The sequence below is a fragment of the Argentina silus genome (genome assembly GCF_951799395.1).
Source record: "Argentina silus genome assembly, chromosome: 2".
NCBI lineage: Eukaryota > Metazoa > Chordata > Actinopteri > Argentiniformes > Argentinidae > Argentina > Argentina silus.
Genome location: NC_139656.1, coordinates 29063249 through 29080306, shown reverse-complemented (window position 1 = coordinate 29080306; position 17058 = coordinate 29063249). Strand labels below are relative to the sequence as shown.

Below are 17058 nucleotides of genomic sequence, written 5' to 3'. Positions count from 1 at the left end.
CCACTCAATGAAAATGTAACTATAACAAAATACAGTTACTCATAATTTTGTATTCTGAATACGTAATCCCAAATACATGTATTCAGTTACTTCCCAACACTGGTTGCGTTTCCATCCAGCTCATTCACGTATTCTATCTTGCATTCGTGAAAATTCGGCTACAGAAAATGTGCATCTGCGTGCATTAAGATGTTTGATGGGAACGCAACTATTGTTTACTTTACAGCAGGAGTCAGTCAGCTGTCAGATGCAGTAGCCTAGGTAACCCTCTTGGCATTTTGCAAGTGTCAGATATTGGAGTGACAATAGTGAGCTACAATTAAATTTATTTGGTCAACTGTGGGTATTTGGACTGGCGAGAAATGGCTAAATTCACAGGTTCAAGTAACTTTTGATGCCGACCTTTTTTTTCCCTCCAAAAAGAGACATATCTTAACTAGTGATAGCTCACCAGCTATCGCTAGTCAATCAACATGACAGAAAAGTGTAGCACTAACGTCAACACCAGTCGTTTTAAGATTACAAATGGCTGAATAGCAATAGTGTTTCTTAAACGTATACGTTAAGTTCAGCCATAAACCACATAAGTCAGTCATGTATTATATCAAAACCGCTTAGCAAGAAAAATACTAGATTCAAAGCTGACAGCTATCTGCTAGTAGAAGCAACACTAGATGTCGACCCCTTTTCCCTGAGGAAGGGAAGACGTTAGCGCTATCCCAACTAGCTAGCTATCGCTAGTTTTCATGACGCAAAAAAAATGTAACGTTAACGAGTCGACTTTAAATAGGCTGTGCTTGTCTTGCTCCCGTTTTGAGAGGCTGAGGAGGAGGCTTTGTTGACGTTCTTCTTGCATGTGATGTTGATACTTCACCTGCGCGGCTCGCGAAGTTGCGCAAATTCTATTTTGGAACAATCACAGCAAAGCATCGCTCTGATCCACAGACACGGGACTAGCCTACTGTGCGCACTAGGGTGGCTGTAATTCCATAAAAGCCCACCACGCGTCACTAGCGTTGTTTACACTGGAACTTTGACAGGGGCACAAAGGCCACCTTGGCCGTAAATTGAAATTTTTTTCACAGGGCATCAAGGCCAAAGTGCGGGGCAACGACGGCCATGGCCGTCGTGGCCGTCGTGAAATTCCCACCCTGCTGCTCATATGCCTGCACAAATTATGTGACGGAACACACCTGACTTGAGTATATCTACTTTAACCTCATAGTAATTGTTGGATTTAAAATCCAAACTTTTTTGGACTGTAGAGCCAAAAGAAGAGAAAATGTTTCACTGTCCCATTACGCAGGGCACTGTATGTATAATTATACTTTATTACATGTCATTATTATTATTCCTCTACTGTATGTAAACAGGGTCATGCTCATTCACCTTGATGAGTAAGCCAGTCTCTCGAGAAACTTGTCACAACATCTTTTTGCTTACTTGCTCCTCTGATTCTCTCAACTTCTGATTTGAACAGAGTTTACCGTATTGTCCACATGCGTATTATTGTGATCATTGCTTTGTCAATCATCACATTGATCACCTCTCTAAACTTGGCTGTGATGTAACACCTACCCGAAATGTTCAGGTTTCCAGGTATACCATGTGACAAAGACCAGCAATCACCCCTCTGGAGGCGGCCTTTAACAGACCCAATACTGACAATGAATAGACCACAAAACCTCAATTGTATCTGCTAAGAGGCAGTCCCAGACCACCCTGTTACTCTGTGATTGGTAGCTAGATTGAGACATGTGATAGTGTTATGAATCGTGGGTGTGTTGATGTTGATGTTATATGAGGGTCAATCCTACAGCCATCTCTCTCCATTCCACACAAACTCAGAGAGACACACCAACGCAGAGACACAGAGCATGAGCCTCTGACTGTGAGTACGTCTGTAGACTCCTCATAAAATAATAATGTATTGATGATAGAATTAATCTTTGGAATGTATCTGTTTCAGAAATATGGCAATGTTTATGTTTGGAATTCTAGATCATCCGTTCAGAGAGGGAAAAATTAGAGGGCAAAACTAAGTCCACAGTTGAGAAGGCTCTGGGTATATAGATGTACATACTAGACAATAGGTCTAGTCGATTACATAACAATACTTTTTTTGTTAAATATGTTTTTAGGGCATTTCTGCTTTATTGGGATAGAGACAGTAGAGCTTGACAGGAAGGATGGGAGAGAGAGGAGGGATGACATGCAAGATATGTCAAGGGTCGGAATCGAACCAGGAACCTTGCGATTACGTGGTATGCGCATTAGCGTGTTACGCCACTAAGCGCCCCCAACAATACATTTCTAATTCACATAAATAGTTGTCCACAATACCACAGAATAAGATCGGATTATCGAAAAAGGATTTGGTCTCTGTTCTATTTAAACCATGACTGACAACATTTTCCACCGCATTTACTGTTTGAGTTATTAATTACAGTATATTAGGGGTTTGGACATGGCAAATGGAGATCACTGTGGTCACTTCTCTGTCTTTATCAGTGTTGTTTCTTTACAGATTCCTGTGAGACCATGAATAATTCAACAGGAGTTACCCCCCTGAAGCTCTATGGGATGCCTATGAAGGCTGTCTTTTCCATGACACCATGTCTCCTCTTCCTCTATGTCAACTGGGTCATGCTATTCACCTTGATGAGTAAGCCAGTCTTTCAGGAGACTTGCCGCTACATCCTGTTTGCTCATTTGCTTTTCTCTGATTCGCTCCACCTTCTGATATGTATGGTGTTGTACCTGTTTGCTGTGACCCAGTTGAAAATGATTAGGTATGTGTGTGTGACTGTTGCTTTTCTTGCCGGAACCATCGCATCGGTCGCCCCTCTCAACCTGGCTGTGATGTCACTGGAGAGGTATGTGGCCATCTGTTACCCACTGAGGCATGCTCAGATTGCCACCAACAAGAACACAGGTGTGGCCATTGCTGTGGTGTGGGTACTGGGCTCCCTACACTCTCTCATTGAACTCATTGTGTTTGTCTCCATTGAGTCCACATCTGTTACTATGCAGGTCTTCTGCTCCTGGTACACACTTTTACAGTTAGAGATATATGCAGACCTGAATAAAGCCTTCAACACTATCTACTTTGTGACAGTAGGAGTAATCATTACCTATACATACATTGCCATTTTGGTAACCGCCAAGTCTGTTTCCTCTGAAAAAACTACTGCCAGTAAAGCCCATAAGACAGTGCTGCTGCACCTGATTCAGCTGGGCCTATGTCTGTCCTCCACCCTCTTTAACATGATTAACTCTGTGGTGCGCTGGCGGATGGACCCTTTGACTGTCTTACATATTCAGTATGTTCTGTTTTTAGGCCTAATCATCTTCCCCAGGTGTCTGAGCCCTCTCATATACGGCCTGAGAGATCAGACTTTCAGACACTTCTTCAAATACTATTTTACCTTTGGCTTCAGAAACCCAGTGAAGCCAGTGGTGATTGTAACATGACATACTGAGCTTAAAGTTACATTTTGGAGGATTTAGCCTCTGAGGGTGCACTTAAGGGGTCGCCTAAATAGAAATAATGCCCTCTAATCTAATTCGTAAAAAAAATAAAAAAAACGCCACACCTCCCAATACCAAGCTTATTTTGCCAAGTGTGTCACAACGTTCTGTGGTTTAATGAGTAGGGCCCAGATAAAGTCTTGACCACCTGTCACATCACGAACATGTAATTCAAAGCTTAGCCTCAAGGCACCGCTGCATGAGCTTCCTCAGTCCGACAGTTCCACAGTTTTCCTTCTGTGCATGCAGCGACACAAAAAACATAACATTCTATATAGACTGGGTGGTGAGTATAATGATACATATGTCTAACTCTTGTGTCTACAAATGTTTTGAGCCTGTGCTATATCGGCCTCTTAGTGCATAGGTATGGAACTAATGGAGAAAAACAAGTCAAGAATTTCTGCGGGCCATAGAAATGTATACAACTCAAGTAAAAAAATGTAGGTAAACAATTAGTAATCAAACTTCTGTAGTGTATCATTATACGTAATAAATGTTTAAAGTGAAGGGGGAGAAACCAAATCTGAGTTTCCCCTTCCCCCCTCAAACCTCTAGCAAGCTCACTTTCCTCGTAGATAACCTCACACAGGAAAGTTGTCCCCCAAAGACCTCATGGTCTTGAGAACTGAACTCTGGAAAGTATGTGTAATGTGTGTTATGTTTTAGGATATTTCCACGAACACAATGTGATACAATGTACTCCAAAATGACTGTCTGATATCTAAATGTTACAGAAATACGGAGATAGATGATCTTATGTATTAAATGAAAGTACAAGATACCATTTTCCACAGAATGACCAATAATAGAGACAATTAGAATGAAATGTTGAATGTGATGCCCAGTTGATCTGACCAATTAAGGTAAATCTGGAGTTATAAACACCAGGTCACCTCCACTTATGAAGTCTATAAATCCAGGTCGTCACAAGACATCCCCCAGTAGACATGTAACCCAGTTTTTGTTGAAAGGCCTTCGACAGCTCTGGGAGATTCCCCACCTTCCTATCACACCTGGAACAAAGAACGTCCTGCTGTTTACCACAAGGCTCTAAACACCTGGAACAAAGAACGTCCTGCTGTTTACCACAAGGCTCTAAACACCTGGAAAGTGGTAGGATTTCCTCCAGCTAACGTTAGATAGATAGATATAACTCAGTATAACTCATACTTATTGATCTATCTATCCCTCCCCTTTTTCATCTATACATCCCATCTTTCATCTATCTATCTATCTATCTATCTATCTATCTATCTATCTAGCCTTCTCTCATCTATCTGCATATGCTACCCTCTGACCATCTTTTATTGATCCATCCTACGATCTCACTTTCTTTCAACTACCCAGCAAATCTATCATCCAAACCATCTTTAAACTTTTTCCACGACCAAAATAAGACAACGTTTCTTTTGGAACTTCTTTTTCTACTTAAATTGTCAGCTGACTGGGTGAATAAACATTTTTTTTTTTAAATCCTGCAAAAATCCGATATTTGGTGCCAAAAATGACACGTTTTAATTTCCTATAGATGATGTTTATTAATCAAACAAGTCCGGGAGAAACTCTTTATGACAAGTATTCAAGCATACAAGTATTCAGTCTTTTTTCAAAGAGCAAAAATGTCCCTGTGCCTTACCTTATGTACTTAGATTTTTGCCAGAATGTACCTTGCAATACAGTATAATTGCTTATCCTTATCAAATTCTGCCTATTGTAACACCTTTGTATACGATTTCAGTTGACCGGTTAATCCATATTTGGCCCTACTTCCTGGTGACAACCTTATAACAGCCAATAACATCAGTTTTGTTAATGCATTCCATAAACCAACAGATAAAAAGTAACTTGTTAATAACACAGTTGTACAATGGACCCTTCTCACTCTGGCCTTCAGAGGCCTTTGTTCCCAGGGGACTTTACTTGGGAATGCACTTGGTGGCTTCATTTCTACGATAAAAGACAGAGACCCATTGTGTGAGCAAACATGTTATTCATGAATATGACAAAGTAAAAATATTGGAATGTTAGGATTCATTATCATATGGTCATAGAGGGGTATATGTGTATATGGTGTTCCAAGGATGTGTTGCAATAATCAGGTTATAACACAGCATCAATCAATCATGACAAATCAGTGTGGTTTATTGCTATATTTGGTCCATCACTGTGGCTTTTGTGATCTATCACTATTACAATTATCATTGTCAGCTTGTGGCCTATTGCTCAGGATCACTACTACTACGCTTCTATATTATAGGTCTTTATTTACTTTCAATGGCTGCGGGGGCACCAAACTCTGATGTTGACCTATGACCTCCTCTGCCCGACCCCGAAGTTCACCTGACCAGGGCACAAATAGAAGCGCCAATAACGCTTGATAACAAGTGCAATGTGCCCTATTATTCTGTGACCAAGCAAAAATGGGAGGGGTGGAACGAATCTGTCCCACTTCTGCCCTTCTCCGCGCAGGGTTAGGGTTAGGGGAAAGAGGAGAACGATATGTGGCCATCCTTTACACAGCTCTCTGTCACACCTGAGGTTGCTCTCTGGTGACTCTGGTGCCCTCCTCTGGCGGTACGGAGCCAGTGCCCTCCCAATCTATCATTATTCGTTTCACCTGTGTATTCTGTCTCGTGTTTGTTATATATAGCCTGTGTGTTCCCCATGTCTTTGTCGGAGATTCTCCCTGTATGTCTGTAAGTACCCTGTCTGCCCGTCGGTTCCGCGATCCCAGTTGTTTACCCCGTTGCCCTACTTCGAGACTAGTATTTCTAAAGTTCAAGTTATTCCACTTGTTAAGTGTGTACTTTTGTTATACGGAGCTTGGTTTTCTCCACCTTTATTTTCCCCTTTTCCCCCAGTGTTTGTTTTGTGTGCCGTGCGCAGTTATCCTATTAAAACCTTCCTTGATTTGACTTTACGCTGTCCGTCTGAGTATCTCTCCGCACTTGGGTCCTCTGCACTATCACTTGCTAACAGCTCTCTACACGCTGCATAGCCAAAGCTTTTTTTATAAAGAGAAGTCCAAATGTTTTCTACCTCAACCCGCATGTTCACCTAACCAGGGCACAGATAGAAGCTCCAATAACGCTTGACAACTAGCTCAAAATAATGTAAAGCAATAATTACAAGGTGTAGACGTGTAAATGCATACCAGATACAAGTTATTTTTTTATCATATTGGACTGTACCCCCAAGCTGGCTATGCGCCTTTACACTATCATCAGTGTTTGTTCATCAGCGCCTATCCTCCTCCTGGTCCTTCTGCTCCAATATTTCAACAGATTGTGTTTGGGTTGGCTCGAATTTCTTAGAATTAATACAGGCTGGTCAGTTTTGGGTATTGTGCGTGCGTTACAGTTGGCCTATGTTTATGACAAACAGAATGGGGGCATGGCTGAAGTTGGGAGAAGGGTATCCATGCCCTTATCTCCCTATGTCCGCCTAAATAGTAGCCTGTTAGTAAGACACTTCCAGACCGGGGCCGCATAAAACAAACTTTCCCACCTTGCTATTCTGCCTTGTTTGGTGCAATGTTTTTTTTCACGGTTCCAATGTGAGTTCGATGGCATTTTCATCAGTGAGGAGAGACAGTTTGCGCTTGGGGGTAATCAACGTTGTAATTACTGTAACTCAGACACTCATTACTTGGGGTATGATAAATTGTTGAATTGTTAGGTCCATAGTTAAAGGTATTGAGGGTCACTGCTGGTAACTCTAATCTCTGTGACAGAGGCCTATTTGCCTGTCTCACTGAGCCCCAACAGAGGTCAGCAGTACACAGTTCCAGCCTTAGTGCAAACAGCACCCCTTCTCTACAGACTAGCCAGGATTCCCAGTTGACAATCATAGCCTAATGATGTAAACATTGGCTTAGAACCTAGGATTAGAAGTTGAATCATCACATTAAATATTGATGTGTGTAGTTAATGAGGGGGTAGGGGAGTGGGTCAGAGGGGAACTCTTCAGCAGGGGCAGCTCCTTGCTCTCATGACACAGACAGACAACAAGCCTGCTGCAATACAGCCTCTCATGTGTCACCACACTCCTGTGATGAACGCCACATTGGGCCCCTTTCATACAGTACCCATCAGAGGACTGTATGAGAGACTGTGTCTTATGTGGAATGTTTGACAGTGAGTATTAGGTAGCCACAACATTTCAGCACTTAGTTCTGTGTTGGGTTGCCTCAGCAGCAGCTATGCTTTAGAAAAGTCTTGTAGCTCCAAAAAGACAGTGAAATGTCACCTTATTCATGGTTCAGGCCATGAACTCAACCATGCAAACTAGCACCATAGGGGTCTATGATTTATTTCACGTACCCCCTAGATCGATCCATGTACCCCCGGGGGTACACGTACCCCACTTTGACAATAGTGGCATTAGGGAATATAAGTGTTGTGTCCCATTGTTCAATGATAGTGTTAATAAATGTAAATAGAAGGAGTGATTATTAATTTCAACTGGTCATAGGGGAACTGATATTCAGACTGAGTTTACCACCCCAATTGTTCATTACCCTCTTGAATAGATAAATCAGTAACTATCATACTCTGTATTTGGAGACTAATGCACACAAATCTAAAGGTTACAAATGTAACCCAGGTTCTCTGAAGGAGATGAGACCACTCACTATGGGACACGCAATCTTGGGTACCTTTCGCTGAAGACCCCTATTCAATCACACCTGGTGTAGGCCGGTGACGCTTGCAAGTGATGGACCCACTTATCATCCGCCCTGATGAAGGGACACAGCAAGCGCACCATTTCATCCAGCGAACTACTCTTCACAAGCTCAGCACGAGAGGGGCAATGAGGTGAGGGATCTCTCTCATCTACTTCAGAGAACCTTTAGTTATCTTTCATTCACCCTACAAAACTCCCATATTGCCTTTTCTGAATTGGAAACCTGTACGGACAAAAGAATGTACGCATTCTACATCACGCAGTCTCCGAACCATTGCTAAAGGAGGTATCGGCTAGGCTGTAGAACCTTTGGACGGTCTGAGGAGAAGCCCAGCTGCACATATCACAGACACCCTTGAAGAGGGCTGAAGACGCTGCCAATCCCTGGGTGGATCGTGCCCAGATCCCCACATCATGCTTGTTCTAAAACTCATTTTGTGAGTCATGCACAAGTAATTGGACAGTGAAGGATTTTTTCTTATTTTGGCTCTACATTCCAAAGGCTTGAATTGAAATCAAACACTGTGAGGTTAAAGATTCTGAGCTTTTATTTGATGGTATTTGTGTATATATTGGTTTCACCATTCAGAAACTACAACACTTGTTATGCATAGTCCCCCTATTTCAAAAGTAATGGGACAAGTGGCTTGACAGGTGTTTCTGGTAAGTCAGGTGTGTTCCATCACATCATTTGTGCAGGCATAGAAAAGCTGTCAATGTCTAGTATTGATTCTAGGCTGCTATTGGTGTCTGTCAATGTCACAGGATTGTACCACTGTACAGGTTCTAGGATCCTGGGCCACACCATCACAGATACAGAGACAGAGGTAAATGCAACAATAATCTTACTTTATTTTTGAAAACGTCTAAAAGGGTTAAACTGTCATCGGCTGCAACCTGCCATCTCTCCTGGACCTGTTCCACTCCAGGTGGCCACATACCTCTCCAGTGACATCACAGCCAGGTTGAGAGGGGCAATCAATGCGATGGTTCCCACAAAAAACAGCAACAGTCACACACACATAGCTAATCATTTTCATCTGGGTCACAGCAAGCAGGTACAACACTGTAACGGGGTAGTATGGTGTGGACCCAAGTGGAAGAAGGACGCAGGAGTTTGCAGTCATCAACAATGAAAGGTTTGCAGTCATCAACTTTACTAGTAGACTAAAGTAACACAGATATATCCAGTGGTGGAGGAAGAGGAGTCATGGAAAAGACAGCCTTCGCAGGCATCCCATACAGCTTCAGTGTAGAGTCCTGTTGTGTTTAACCTGTTTTTTGTTCTCCAATCACTGCCATTGTTTTTTTTTGTTAGCGGTGGCTGAAGTTTTTAGTAATGGCTATTTAAACTCTGTACCATGGATTACAGTTTATCCTGGCCCTTGGGTATGGAACCATATGACTATAAGGTGTAAAGTAGTGAACTATCCGTTTGTTTGATCTCTCTTCTGTTTTCAGCAAGTCGAAACAGTGGAGTAACTTTTGCATAGTTTTTCAATAGTTTTTCCTAGGTCATGAAATTGTGATGTTTAACCCACAATTCACACAGTGTTTCCGAATAGGAGTTGGCTAAATAGTCTGGGGCGAACAGGCGATGACTTGAACAGTTCAAGGTTCAATACAGTTCATCATAGGAGTGTGGTGGTCAAGCTGTTAACAACACAGCCATCAGTTTCTGTCCCAAGTCATTTAAAATGAACTCATCCCAGTTCAGAAATGCACTTCAGTTGGAGTCTTGGAGGCCATTCAGCTTGGAAAAGAGCTCTTGGGAAAACTGGCAGCATGGGATAACCAGTAAGTGGCCAGTACAGGATCTGGAAATGCAGCAATCTCTTTACTTCACAATTGGTGACACATGAGAGGCTGTATTGCAGCAGGCCTTGGTGTCTGCCTGTGTCATGAGAGCAAGGAGCTGCTACTGCTGCAATACTCCCCTGCCCCTCATTAACTACACACATTAGTGATATAAATAAATGTGTCCTATCGTAAATATTTTGGTTGCCTGTCTGTCTTGGCCCTGTTTATGTTATGTTGTTCAAAACCATGAGAGAGGTCAGCAGAATCAACCCCCAGCTGGCACACAGCTGATCATATATTATACACAGAGGAGCACAGGTGACACACAACAGGATAGGTAGAGGCTTAATAAGACAGACAGGCCTGGTGTTAATAATTAATGTATCTGCTAATGACAGGAGTCACTATTCCTCTGGGCTCCCTCTTGTTTCTGCTTGAAACACTGACTACCTCTGGAACAAGTGCTGATGGACTATAGGCTGGTAACTGAGGCCTAAGAATGAGTTCAGAACAATCCAAATCCATATGTTTTTTTAGAAAGTAATGGGTATACCCCATCTACTGTTTGATGGCCTGATAAATCCTACCCCTGCAAACCTTTGTGAACTGTTTTCCACATCCAAATGGGATGAGTTTGCAGGATACTTCAGGGATAAGATAACACAGAAAAGGCTGGGTAGTTGGATGAAAAGAAGATCTCTCATGTCATTTCTCTACTTTCATGTGGCCTAAAGAGTGAAACCACAACATGACAGTCAAAATATGTAAAACAAAACAATTCCATTATTAAAATATTTTGTATTTTCCTGAAGTTTTGTACACAAATACAGTACCCTGCATAATTCTTGGTACAGTGAAATGTGTTTTGTTGTGTTATAGACACGTCTCTATTACCGCTACTCCACCCACCTGAGCGCAGGTGAGGCAACACTCCAGTGCTGTGGTCATTTCACCTGTTTCCACCGACACAAATTGCCAATACACCTGCGTTTGGACCTGTCCTTTTTGCGCCGGCTGGAAGTATATTTTCTCAGAGTTATGGTCACCAATGGTGGTTGAATAGGTTGTAAACCAACTTAATTCAAACCGGAGAGGCCCACCCACTTCTCAAGTCTGTCCAGAAGGACATCTTGGTCAACAGTATCAAATGCTGCACTCAAATCCAAGGGGAAGACAGAAAGCTTGTTGGCATCTGTGTTGACTCAAAGGTCATTTGTCACTGTAACTAAAGACATCTCTGTGCTATGGTAAGCACAAAAAACAGATTGCAATTTCTCAAAAATACAGTAAGAAAATCATTAAGCTGTTTGAATACCAATTTGCTTAAAATGGGAAGGTTGGAGATTGGCCAGAAATTGCTAAGAGCAGAAGAATCTTAATGACTTTTCTTCAGCAGGGGTTTCACCATGGCAGCTTTAAGTGCAGTTGGGAAAGTGACTGTAAAAAGGGAATGATTAACAATTAGTTGCTCTTTGTCAGATATGCAGTGGGGATAGGATTGAGGAGGCAGGCATTTTTGTATCAACCAGGGAAAATGAGTCCATAGTGCCTGTGCATGGTTGCCTAGGGTACATATCATCAAACATCAAGTCTTCTTTGACTAATACCCAGCCTTTTCTGTGTTATCTGATCCCTGAGGTACCCTGCAAACTCATCCCATTTGAATATGGAAAACAGGAGACGGGGTCTACCCTTTACTCTCTAAAAAAGCAGACTCCAAAGGCAAATGCAAAGCCTAGAATCAATACTAGACATTGACAACTCTCTTATGCCTGTACAAATGATGTGACGGAACACACCCGACTCACCAGAAACACCTGTCAAGCCAATTGTCCCATTACTTTTGGTGCCCTGAAATAGGGTGACTATGTATAAAAATGCTTCGCTGTTCCATTACTTACTCAGGGCATTGTATTAGATGCCTGCACGCACGCACGCACGCACACACTCACACACTCACTCACTCATCATGCACAAACAGACTTTAGAAGATGCAAAATACAGAAGAAGACAGTCTATGGCTGGTTTCAAACCAAAACAGGCTGGTGCAGGGATGCTGGAAAGGGTATTGTTTTAATCATTGTTGAGTATTGTGGAGTCAATTGTTCTCATTATACAAATCTTACAGTGTTGTGATTGGGGGCTCAGTTAACACAAGCAAAAGCTTTACATCCCCTAACTTCAGAAAAACAAACACAAGTACTGTATCTCTACTGTCAATGACGATAACGCCTACTGACACACCATATTGTCATAGGTGGAGGTCTTGTTGATGTTGTCATTCATTTCCTGTTGAAAAGTGTAACCTTTCAAATGTATGTCCATTATTTTTGGATATTTATTTTTAAGATCATGTGCACTTGGGTTAGTCTGCCATAGGAAAACAATACAGTTCTGGGACAATAACATGAACCACAAATGTTGGCTTAATATGATTGCTTTAATAGGATATTCAAAATGACAAAGAGGGTTATTGTTTTCATTATTCTTACAGTGAAAACATGAATTAGTTTGGTAACATTTTACTCTCCAGCTTTCATTATGCTGTCATGAAAGATATATATAAATACAGTCATAAATAGTAAACTTATGGCATCTAACTTTACGCACCTAATGCAGAGAACATCCACACATGTTGTTTGTTTTAAAGTGAGCATGGCTAGCAATGAGTTGACTTTTACCAAATACTGTTGGTGAGGTTAATGTACGATAGCAATAGATTTTAAAGCTTCTAGCTATATAAACTATCTATTTTTCTTCTCCCACTGAATTTAATTCCCTGACTACTACAGTAGGCCAGTGTTTAAATAGTTCATACTGCCATTGCAACGGTGGTCTACCTCAATGCTGCTGCCTCAGCAGACAAGTTGTGAAGACGTGTGCTTCTGAAGAGCTGTGAATGATGTTTGAAAAGATCCATCCGTCTCATCACTAAAATAAAAATGAGATAGAGAATGATAGTTTGCCTTATCAGCTTGCCTTATCAGATAGATTGGCAAAGTCGAGTTTAATATATACCAGCTCATGAATAATAGAGATGAAGAGTGGAAGTGGTTTAAATATCAGATAATCTTAATGAGGACCAAGCAATGGCACCAACTCCTATCTACTCTCATACCGTCATCACGCATTCTCTCAAAGTGCAAAGAAGCGGGGAAAATGTTTTTGTGCAATCTGACATGAATAAGTGCGAGTCTGCTTTCATAACACAGCGTATTTATTACAGAATGAAGTGAGGGATTTTCATGCAAGACAGGAGTAAGGGTGTTGGGTTTCAGTGGGACTGGAACTGGATAGAAAAGTAGCCTACAGTTGTTATCATTAAAAATGTCATAATAGGGTGGGAATGTCAGAATTTTCATCAGCGGGCAAGGGCAGCCTTCTCTCGTCTACTCAATGTAAAATACTGGTCAATCAAACATCTTTCTTTCATCACTGGGGACATTACGCAACATTTTGGCTACAGTAAAGTCAATGGTTGTCAACATAATTCGTTAAATGAAGAACTTTACTGTTCTAGGGGGGGAGTGGGCCTGGATTTGAAATTCATCTCTAAAAGACGATTGGCTAGATACATTTTTTTGGTTAATGGGAAACGATTTGAGCTATCCAAGGACATAATTTTGACTTTTTCCGACGAGACAATAATTTGCCCTTTTCCAAATTGAAACAACAACTCATAAACTACTCATATTCATATAATTCATCCAGGGTTCCAATTATTGTTAATTCAAAATGAAAAAAACCCCAATAAAACCAATAAAAATAATTCAATTAAAATATAAAATTAATATCAGCTCACAAATTAGGCAAGTGACGATGCAGATTTACTGGTGATATCGTCGCACAAGCATGAACCTTTTAAACTCTGGCCTACTGTACTGTTTAGTGAACAGAGAAGGCAAGCAATATACACCTGACCATCTTAACCGTAACCATAATATTGTGTTGTTTTTTGTGAATCTCATTACCCCTTTTGCAACAACATCTCATTTGTACATTTTAAACGGTCACAGAGAAAAATTACACAAATAGTTATAAAAGCAACAGTTATTATATATATATTAAAGATAAGGAAGTTTAATTGTTAATTGTTTGCCTAAAATATTTGCCTGAGTGTTGAGTGTATAGTCATTATACTACCATGATGTACAATATCAATACACTTCTTGCATCATTAATAAGGCCCACAGAAATTCTCAACTTGTTTTTTCTCTGGTCGTTCCATATATAGCACTGTCTCAAAACATTTCAAGACACCAGGTAGAAACAGGAGTTAGACGTAACAGGTTTGTATTCACGCACCCAGTCTATATAGAATGTTATGTTTTTTGTGTCGCTGCATGCACAGAAGGAAAACTGTGGAACTGTCGAACTGAGGAAGCTCATGCAGCGGTGCCTTGAGGCTAAGCTTTGAATTACATGTTAGTGATATGACAGGTGGTCAAGAATTTATCTGGGCCCTACTCATTAAACCACAACGTTGTTACAAATCTTGGCAAAATAAGCTTACTGGTATGTTCTTGGGCATTGGGAGGTATGCCTTTTTTATGACCAATGAGATAATTTCTGGGCATTTAGGATTTTCAGACTATTTAGGGGACCCCTTTTGGCTTAGGCGCATCCCCGAGGCAAAATTTTCCAAAATGTAACTTTAAGCTCAGTATATCATGTTACAATCACCACTGGCTTCGCTGGGTTTCTGAGGCCAAAGGTAAAATAGTATTTGAAAATGTGTCTGAAAGTCTGATCTCTCAGGCCGTATATAAGAGGGCTCAGACACCTGGGGAAGATGATTAGGCCTAAAAACAGAACATACTGAATATGTAAGACAGTCAAAGGGTCCATCCGCCAGCGCACCACAGAGTTAATCATGTTAAAGAGGGTGGAGGACAGACATAGGCCCAGCTGAATCAGGTGCAGCAGCACTGTCTTATGGGCTTTACTGGCAGTAGTTTTTTCAGAGGAAACAGACTTGGCTGTTACCAAAATGGCAATGTATGTGTAGATAATGATTACTCCTACTGTCACAAAGTAGATAGTGTTGAAGGCTTTATTCAGGTCTGCATATATCTCTAACTGTAAAAGTGTGTACCAGGAGCAGAAGACCTGCATAGTGACAGATGTGGACTCAATGGAGACAAACACAATGAGTTCAATGAGAGAGTGTAGGGAGCCCAGTACCCACACTACAGCAATGGCCACACCTGTCCTCCCACTGATGGCAATCTGAGCATGCCTCAGTGGGTAACAGATGGCCACATACCTCTCCAGTGACATCACAGCCAGGTTGAGAGGGGCGACCGATGCGATGGTTCCGGCAAGAAAAGCAACAGTCACACACACATACCTAATCATTTTCAACTGGGTCACAGCAAACAGGTACAACACCATACATATCAGAAGGTGGAGCGAATCAGAGAAAAGCAAATGAGCAAACAGGATGTAGCGGCAAGTCTCCTGAAAGACTGGCTTACTCATCAAGGTGAATAGCATGACCCCGTTGACATAGAGGAAGAGGAGACATGGTGTCATGGAAAAGACAGCCTTCATAGGCATCCCATACAGCTTCAGGAGGGTAACTCCTGTTGAGTTATTCATGGTCTCACAGGAATCTGTAAAGAAACAACACTGATAAAGACAGAGAAGTGACCATTTGCCATGTCCTAACGCCTATATCATTTATAACTCAAACAGAATGGGCGGTGGAAAATGGTTTGTCAGTCATGGTTTACTGATTATGTTTTTAAAAAATAAAAATAAAAAAAGAACAGAGACCAAATCCTTTTTAGATAATCCTATCTTATTACAGTCATGGTTAAAAGTAAAAGTTTCTTCCCCCTTATACTTTATACTGTTTATATTTTTTAGTACTTCTATTTTATTTTATTCTATTTTAAAACGTATTGTTGCACTCCTCTGTGGCACTGTCACTTTTGCATTTCACTGTATACTTGTATGCACGTGACAAATAAAGAATCTTGAATCTTGAATCTTGAAAAAGTAGAACAGACAACAAATCTTCTTTAGATGTATAATATAATCGTATTCTGTGATATTGTGGACAGCCAACCATTTAAGTGAATTAAAAATGGATTGTTATGCAACATGCAAGGAACCCCCAGATCGACTAGACCTTCTATCTTGTATACATCTATGTACCCGGAGCCTTTTCAACTGTGGACTAGGTTTTGCCCTCTAATTTTTCCCTCTCTGAATGGATGATCTAGAATTCCAAACATAAACATTGCCATATTTCTGAAACAAACAGATACATTCCAAAGATTAATTCTATCATCAATACATTATTATTTTATGAGGAGTCTACAGACATACTCACAGTCAGAGGCTCATGCTCTGTGTCTCTGCGTTGGTGTGTCTCTCTGAGTTTGTGTGGAATGGAGAGAGATGGCTGTAGGATTGACCCTCATATAACATCAACATCAACATCAACACACCCACGATTCATAACACCATCACATGTCTCAATCTAGCTACCAATCACAGAGTAACAGGGTGGTCTGGGACTGCCTCTTAGCAGATACAATTGAGGTTTTGTGGCCTATTCATTGTCAGTATTGGGGCTGTTAAAGGCCGCCTCCAGAGGGGTGATTGCTGGTGTTTGTCACGTGGTATACCTGGAAACCTGAAAGTTTCGAGTAGGAGTTACATCACAGCCAGGTTGAGACAGGTGATCAATGTGATGATTGACAAAGCAATAATGCATGTGGACAATACGGTAAACTCTGGTCACAGCAAACATATACATCACTAGACAGATCAGAAGATGGAAAGAAACGAATGAACAAACAGGAAGTATTATCTTTATGGAAATTAGGCATTGCAGGTAACAATTTTTGTTAACGTTAATGTTTTGTCTGGCGTCCCCTTATACATATGGAACAGAACTTGCAGCTCTCATCCCCAATCAAATCCAACAAAAAATACATCACACTGTAACAACAATAAACAATTTAAATGACCGTTTATGCAGGTTTACAATTGCTACTCTACCCCACAGTCACATCTATTGTGGGG

The 17058-nt window shown here is 41.1% G+C and overlaps 2 protein-coding genes across 2 annotated transcripts; one reads left to right on the top strand and one right to left on the bottom strand.

Annotated features, from left to right (window-relative positions):
• Positions 1-2541: 2541 nt before the first annotated feature.
• Positions 2542-3474, top strand: LOC310801301 (odorant receptor 131-2-like; the record flags this gene model as incomplete). Its single annotated transcript, XM_083665296.1, has 1 exon — positions 2542-3474. One exon carries the CDS (start codon positions 2542-2544, stop codon positions 3472-3474), a length of 933 nt encoding a protein of 310 aa, XP_083521422.1.
• An 11214-nt stretch (positions 3475-14688) lies between these two features.
• LOC310801300 (odorant receptor 131-2-like) lies at positions 14689-15621 on the bottom strand (the record flags this gene model as incomplete). Its single annotated transcript, XM_083665295.1, has 1 exon — positions 14689-15621. One exon carries the CDS (start codon positions 15619-15621, stop codon positions 14689-14691), a length of 933 nt encoding a protein of 310 aa, XP_083521421.1.
• Between the last annotated feature and the right edge of the window lie 1437 nt (positions 15622-17058).